Consider the following 7,752-nt stretch of genomic DNA (forward strand, 5'->3'; position numbering starts at 1 on the left):
GACGCCGTCGTCGAGGGTTGCTCGGCCTGCGAGGTGCTGAGATGCGATGGCACGGGTGAGGAGGATCTCTTCTTTCACCTCATTACCCACCAACAAAAGAACTAATTTTTATACTCGGTTCTTCTTGGCCTCCTGCATGAAAGTTACTTGCTTGGCATTTGGGATTTGGAGAGAAGTTAGAAACTTGAAGAACATGGGATCAGTTCTTTTTTACCGTGTTTTGCGCATGGATTTTGGGAAAAGGAAACTGAGTAGATATTTCCCCTGGTGTAGGGTTCGTGCATCACATAAATTGCTTTCTTGATACTTCCACGAAGAAAGAAACTAATGAAGAAATTTTCTAAACAGACTCATTCATAATTATTTTTCTAAAAATAGACCCCTTGAGTTTTTTTTATTACAAAACTCGATCCATTTTGTCTTAATCCGGTTTCTAAATAGTCGGGGTTGCCAACCCCGACTATTTAGTACATAGAATGTTAGGGTTTAGGGTTATAATTGGGGGTTTACAACCTTCTAAATAGTCGGGGTTGGTAACCCCGACTATTTAGGAACCGGATTAAGATAAAATGGGTCTATTTTTGTAAATAAAACTCAAGAGGGTCTATTTTTAGAAGAAAAAAATATGAATGGGTTTATTTAGAAAATTTCTTCGAAATTAATTGTCATTTGGTTGATGTACCGTGGTTTCTTTGGAAAATGCTAATTTATTCTCCCTAGCCCATCGCTACCCAGCCATTTTATGCCATACCTTAAAGAGCATAGTCTAATCGCTACCTGAAACCAGCTCGGCCTCAAGAGTATATCTTCAAGCCTTCATGCATTGCTACCTTAAGTGGAATTTTGGGGTTAATAATGTTCTTTCTTGTGCAGATGTATAATAATGGCCCTTCTTCTGCTAGTTTTCCTCTCTTTTTGTTGGAGTGAAGTAGAATCTAGATATTATAAGTCCGATAGCAGGTTCTTTTATTGGTTCGCATCATGCAAGTTTTCTTTTATACAATCCAGATTTTCTATCCCATGCCTTTCTGTTCTACGCATATGGATGTGCATATATCATAGAATTAGCTGACATGTTGACTATCGTTAAATGAATATGTAATTATGTATGTTGTTTAGTCCGCCATAACTAATGCAGAAGGAGAAGGGACATCTTCATAGTACTTGCATAATATTGTTTATAGGTGACTGTATATTTGAATAAAATCTTATGTCACATGAAACCAAGTAACCAACAATGAAGTGTCTAATCCATGGCAAATAGAGCGATTCATTTTTTTGGAGTTTCAAGTCATCTGAGATCAATCCATAACTGCAGTGAGGGAACTTTTAACTATTCAAAGTAGTTGTTATAAACTTACAACTGGTTGTAACCTGTCCCGCAAGTTTTTTAGTATGATCATCAAGCCAGCGGTCATGTTACTCAAAAAGTATTTTTCTCTCTGTTAGTCTAGATAGGTGCTTATTCTTCTACACGGAAAACTCTGATATAGTGGATAAGAGTGAGATTGAAGGTGAGGACTAGTACGAAAAGGGAAGACCTGTCAAGGTAAATTGGTCCTCAAAAGCAATAATGCAAGAAAACCATTTGTTCCTCATGATGCAAGAAAACCTTCTTTTTTCCCCCTCATTCTCAGTTACCATTGTATATTACTGCTCCATTGCTCATGGCAACCTAATTTTTCTCATTTATGACTAAGTTCATGTTCACTATAGTTGGACCTGGTGGCAGTCCTGATGAGAATGGAGAAACTACATTAGATGCTCTTGTTATGGATGGGGTAATTCTCTATTTAAATCCTAGGGTTATGTAGATATCAGTCTCTCAAATCTTCAATAATTCCATATTAGACCCTCAAATCTTTGAAATTGCTCACATGTCCCTCAAATCCTAAGGGTCTTGAAAACTGATTTCTCAGTTACCAAAATACCTCTCAGCTACCTTTTCTTGAACAATAACGGTTTTGGGAGGTAACATAAACTGAGGGGTATCTTGGTCCTTAAGAAACCAATTGCAAGAACCCTTAGGATTTGAGGGACGCATGAGCAATTTCAAAGGTTTGAGGGACTAATATTGAATTATTGAAGATTTGAGGGACTAATATGATAATACCTAAATAACCCTAAATCTTGTTTCGTATGCGTAAACGAAAATGTTGCTTGATTTTACCTTTACTGAAAATGATGGTTTGAATCTTTTTTGTCTAAGGATACCAGTAGACGACAATGGAGGTTGGGGCTGTTGCTGCTATGAGATATGTGAAGGATGGGATTAAAGCAGCAAAACTAGTCATGAAACACACACAGCATACTTTAATCGTTGGCGAACAAGCGTCAGTCTTTGCCATTTCTATGGGTCTCTCAGGACCTTCAAACCTTAGTTCAGCAGAGTCTATTGAGAAGTGGATCAAGTGGAAAGAGAACTCATGTCGGCCAAACTTTCGCAAAAATGTCAGTCCTGCGAATGGCTGTGGACCTTATCACCCGCAAAATGATGCATCAGCTATTACTGAGAACAAGTGTGAGAACTTCATATATGGAGGTGATCTGTCGATCAATATCAAGTCAGACTTTAGTCATTTTGATCGGCAAAACCATGACACGATCTCCATGGCTGTAATTGATAAAGTGAGATATTGCGGTTGATCTCCTAAAAGGTTTATTTGCTACCTCTGACACAACTTATGTGGTTAACGTAGGTTGGAAGAATTGCAGTTGGGACTTCTACAAATGGTGCCACATTCAAGATCCCTGGTAGGTAAGTGATTTTATACCTCTCAGCTTCTAATATTGTTAAAAGAATGTTTATTAATTTAATAATTTTTGAGAAATGCAGAAATTGTTTAATTCATTGATCATTAAGCTACATGCAACTGTCATGCTTTGTTCTTCTTAGCAGGTGTTTGGTAACCCGGAAGTAGAAGAAAAGCGTGACAAATATTTTACGGTTTGACTATTTTAAAGTAATATGAAAGTGTAGTGTCGCACATCAAATTTTAACCCTTGTTACTTTCTTGAAGGCTTTGAGAAACTGTATGGAAAGTGGTGAAAGGAGAGAGAAATTAATTTGTTTTTTTCATCTTTTCTTATTTCACTTCTAAGCATTTATTGTCCACTCTCCACTGTCCATGACAACCAAAAAGAAAGTGAATGTCACATCATCTTCCACCTCAATCTCCCATTTCTTCACTTTCTATCATCTAAACAATATTTGTAAATAGAAGATAAAAGTATTTTCTCTTAGTTTTTAGTTTCCTTATGTATACTTTTAGGTTGTCTAACACCCCAATTATTCCATGTTGAATAATCAATAACAGTTCTTTGTTTCCAGGGTAGGTGATGGGCCGATAGCTGGTTCTTCAGCATATGCTGATGATGAAGTAGGTGCATGTGGTGCCACTGGAGATGGTGATATCATGATGCGTTTTCTTCCATGGTAATATGCTCATTTCATTCCTACTTACGTTGTATCATCCTTTGGTGGAAGAAGTTGACTATCATGCGTTGGGTTTATGGTCTTTGGTTCATATTGTAATTCTTAGCATCGGCCTTAAATCAGCTCATCAGCATTGTATGATTGTGTTAGTATTATTAGTGTATAGTCCATAGGATTGTAATCTGTATCAACCTTAAATTGCTTTATATTTTCATATGTTACTTTCGACAAGTTGTGTTGTTTAATTCTTCGAATTCAAGGATCAGGCATCATATACTAAAGATGCCATGGATATCCACCAAAAAAAAACAAAAAAGAAAGGCGTCGTGTATTTTTTTTCCCCCTTTTGCTCGATTTCATTTCTTAGCTGCCTTCTTATGATCTGATGCACCTATATGCACGTGTCTTGTCAATTGCTGCTTGTATCATATTCTTCATTGCATGTGTGTCCTCTTCATTTACATCATCACATCTTGTGATGCATGGTAACTTCTAGGAGTATAAAATTATAACTCTCAACCCTCACCACAACTTCAAAATTTTTGAGCAGGGGAAGGGAACTTTTAATTAAGATGGTATATGAGCAATCCATGTTCAAAGTTCACAAGCCACGTAGCTTGATGCGAACTTAAGGAAGATACTGCTGTATAAGTTCAGTTTTCAACCCATGAAAATGATCCTCAATCTGTGGGAACATGTCGGAGCCTAAAAATATAACCTTGAAGTCTTAGCATAGGTAAAATTACAACATTGGTATATTTTGTTGACCCTATGAAACAGATTGGTATATTTTTTTACTCCGCAGGAACTACGGTGACAAATTGACCTATATTTTAGCTGGAGCTAAAATTCTGGCCAAATTGAGTCACATGATCCTCACGTGCAGGCCAACGTGGCTACTAGCGTGGTGGAAATTGAGATCATTCAAATTGGTGAAAGATGTTTTTTCCTTAACATTAGGGCTCAAAAGCTAGGGTTCAAATTGGGAATTTTGGTTCTTCTTCCTCCTAGTATTAAATTGGTTAGAACAACTAAAATTGGAGATGGATTCTTTATCCTATGCTCTTGCTCGAGGACAAGCTCAAGCATGAGCATGGGAAAAAGCAAACTAAGCGCTCAATGAGATGAAAAGCCCTAATTTACACAAGGCAACCATATTTTAGCGAAATTAAGAGTTTGAACCCATTAAATAACACTAATCATCCTTATTAACCATCTAATTCCTTAAATTATTTTTAAAATTTTGAATTTTGAACTCACCTTTTACGCCTTTCTATAGCCGATGAAATAAACCCCTAATTCTTTCTTGCGCCGCAATATAAACGAAAGAAACCAAGCCTTAGAGGTCCTTCACTCTATGCACAAGGGAAATTTATGCAATTTTTTGAAGATCCGTCCTCTCCGTCACATGAACAGAGAAAAGAGGTAGAATAGAGAATTTGGGGGTTGGGGGCGCCGGGGATTGGGGTTTTTTTTTTCTTTCATAGTCGTTTCCCTGCCACATAAGCCCATTTGATTCACGTAAGCCCACTTAATCCATGTCGGTTGCATGTGAGGAGTCATGTGACTCAATATGGCCAGGATTTTGACTCTGACCAAAATATAGACCAATTTGTCGCCGTAGTCCACATAATATACCAAATTGTTGCTGGAATAAAAAGGTATATCAATATGTCACATAGGGTTAACAAAATATACCATTATGATATTTTTACCTTTGAGCATAACTTCGAAATTTTTGTGCTGTGAAAGGGACCTTATAAGTAAAACATAAATTCATACTTTCTGTTGGACTATGGAAGGGTACGTTTCTTTAGTCCTTCAACACACTTTACTTCCTAAACTTGCTTCTCCATAAGATTTGGCACCAACTCATAGTAGGCTGATTCCACTTTTACTTGCTAGAATAAGCTTTGATAACGTTATGATAATATACTTATTAAGTCAAGGCTTAAAATCAGTTTTTCATATAAATTTCTTCTTGCAGTTACCAAGTTGTGGAGAGCATGCGACAAGGTATGGAGCCAAAGCATGCTGCGGTCGATGCGATATCACGAATTGCACGAAAATACCCAAACTTTGTTGGGGCTGTTTTTGCCCTCAGCAAGAAAGGAGTGCATGCTGGAGCTTGTCATGGATGGACATTTCAGTATTCAGTAAGAACAAAAGAAATGGAGGATGTGGAGATCTTCACAGTGACTCCTTATACTGCAACTAAAGCTTACGGAAATAAAAATTAACGATGCCCCTTTATTACATGATTATACTCTTTCGAGTTTTTCGTGCAAATTGCTTGGTTAGGGTGTTGTCCTATCAAATTTGTCATTAAGACGTTGAAAAATGCTTGTAATAGCCCTCAAAACGGTATAAACCCATGTTCAAATTCAATTGGTTTCTGTATACTGACATAAAACCTTGTCATGGCAAAGAACTTAACTGCTTCATAACTTGAGTTAAAATATGTGGTTGCAACCTTAACAGGTTTACTTGCAGATTGATGCTGCCATTGTTGTCAGCGTTTTTCCTTTTGAGGTAGATTCTCAGGTGTAATATAGGAAACAAATTGGTTGCTGCCGTTGTTAGCATTTTTTCTTTTGAGGTAGATTCTCAGGTGTAATGTTGGAAAGAAATTTGGTCACAGTTACTCCTATCTACTTGACGAGGAAATCTTAGTGATATATTCCTATCGAGTTTGATTTCACTTTCCTCAGGCTTAAGCCTTTCAGAATAAAGATTTGACAGTAATGGCTGAACACAACCGATATGGGTGTGCCCTTGTAATCAAAAGAAAAATTCTCCAAGGACCCAAAATATGAGATTAACAGGGGGACATGTGAGGTGTCCTCCTCCTATTGCATAATGAGCTGGCCATCATTAATGATGGCCATGTCATTATGCAATAGGAGGTGGACACCTCACATGTTCCCCAGTTGGTCCCATATTTTGGGTCCCTATAGCAAAACTCTAACCAAAAGGTCATTTGGGGAGAGGGGCACGTTGTTCAAATAGAAAAATTCAGTGATCTTTGTACCTTAACTTTTAATTGACTGGGAAAAGTAAAAGTGAGATGGAAAACGTCAGATACTTAATTTAGGTCGGCCCGGTTCATGTAAATTTGCAAAAAAAAAAAAAAAAAAAGGTTTGCATAGGAAACCAATCTTTTTTTTTTTTTTTTGTCAACGGTGCTAGTTAAAAAAAAGAGGCGTCCTAGAGTGAATCAATCAATTGCGACTATGATGTTGCTGTAAATTAGTACAACCATGATCGTAGTCTTGAAAATTTTGACGGATCATTCGGTCCCTCCGTTGAATAAGTGGCTCATGCTGAGGCAGTCCCCACCGACTCCTCATCAAAATTCAAACTGCCCGAACGCTGCCGCTTTCATTACTAACCATTATCAGCAAGATTTATTGACGCAAGAGACTCCCTCTCTAATGACGGCAGTTGCGGGAAAAAACCGCCCCAGGTTCTGTCCCTGTCGCTTGACTAGGTCTGGGAGTGCAGAGCAAGACTCTGTGTTATGACTTCAGGGAAAAGTAGCAGGAGGCCCGGAAGCGAAAAGCCAAAAGGTCTCCTCTGTGTGGAAATCTAGTTGTGAATAACCGTCACCACCACGAACCATGGAAACTCCGTGTGGGAAAATAACCCCCTTGCCTCCCAAAGCAGCACCGTTAATGCCTCCCAACGATGGAGAAAGAAGTTTTACAGATATGCACCTCTGTAGAAAATCGGGCACGCGTGTGACACCCCCACTTTAGTCCCACATCGACTAGCATGAAGAAATATTATTAATTTAAATAGAGAAAAACTCAAGGCCCGAGAACAACTAGTGTTAGCATTTTGACAGGAACTTTAGCCAACATTAAATTGCTCTCGGTGGGTCCCACGGCTTGCACGCGCCAACATGCCCGTAGAACCGGGGCGTGACAAATGGTATCAGAGCAATTATCAGCCGAAAGTGTGGAGCTAAGTGTCATACTGGGCTAAGTGTTACACCGTATGAATGCGGTGGGAGCCACCTCTAGTGTAAGGTGGGGGTGATTGTGACACCCACACTTTAGTCCGACATGGACTAGTGTGAAGAAATGTTAGTGGTTTAAATAGAAAAAAGCTTATGGCCCAAGAACAACTAGTGCTAACATTTTAACAGTTAACTTTAACCAACATCAAGTTGCTATCAACACAATTACCAACTTTAACACGTATGGTGCATACAGATCGTGTTGTGTTCCTCCTTTAGGGGCTGTTTGGTTGTATGTTTTTACCGTGTAAAAGGATGGAAAGTGTAAAAAAGTGGGTCCCAATGTCAGCTTTCA

At 38.4% G+C, this 7,752-nt stretch overlaps 1 protein-coding gene across 7 annotated transcripts in view; it reads left to right on the top strand.

Annotated features, from left to right (window-relative positions):
* Positions 1-5,910, top strand: part of LOC109839484 (probable isoaspartyl peptidase/L-asparaginase 3) — a 6,243-nt gene extending 333 nt beyond the window's left edge. Inside the window, exons 2-7 of one of the 7 annotated variants that reach the window (XM_020407921.1) lie at positions 1-55; positions 1,717-1,781; positions 2,221-2,628; positions 2,700-2,758; positions 3,332-3,436; positions 5,424-5,910. The exon at positions 1-55 is cut by the window's left edge and continues 122 nt beyond it. In XM_020407921.1, coding sequence (XP_020263510.1) covers positions 1,773-1,781; positions 2,221-2,628; positions 2,700-2,758; positions 3,332-3,436; positions 5,424-5,676 — 834 coding nt within the window. In that variant the 5' untranslated portion in view covers positions 1-55; positions 1,717-1,772 and the 3' untranslated portion in view covers positions 5,677-5,910. Of the gene's footprint in view, positions 56-1,471; positions 1,550-1,716; positions 1,782-2,209; positions 2,629-2,699; positions 2,759-3,331; positions 3,437-5,423 lie in introns of those variants that run through there. The other 6 variants (XM_020407923.1, XM_020407925.1, XM_020407924.1 and 3 more) reach the window with 6 other exon arrangements.

This window comes from Asparagus officinalis, chromosome 4 (assembly GCF_001876935.1).
Source record: "Asparagus officinalis chromosome 4, Aspof.V1, whole genome shotgun sequence".
In the NCBI taxonomy this organism is placed as follows: Eukaryota; Viridiplantae; Streptophyta; class Magnoliopsida; order Asparagales; family Asparagaceae; genus Asparagus; species Asparagus officinalis.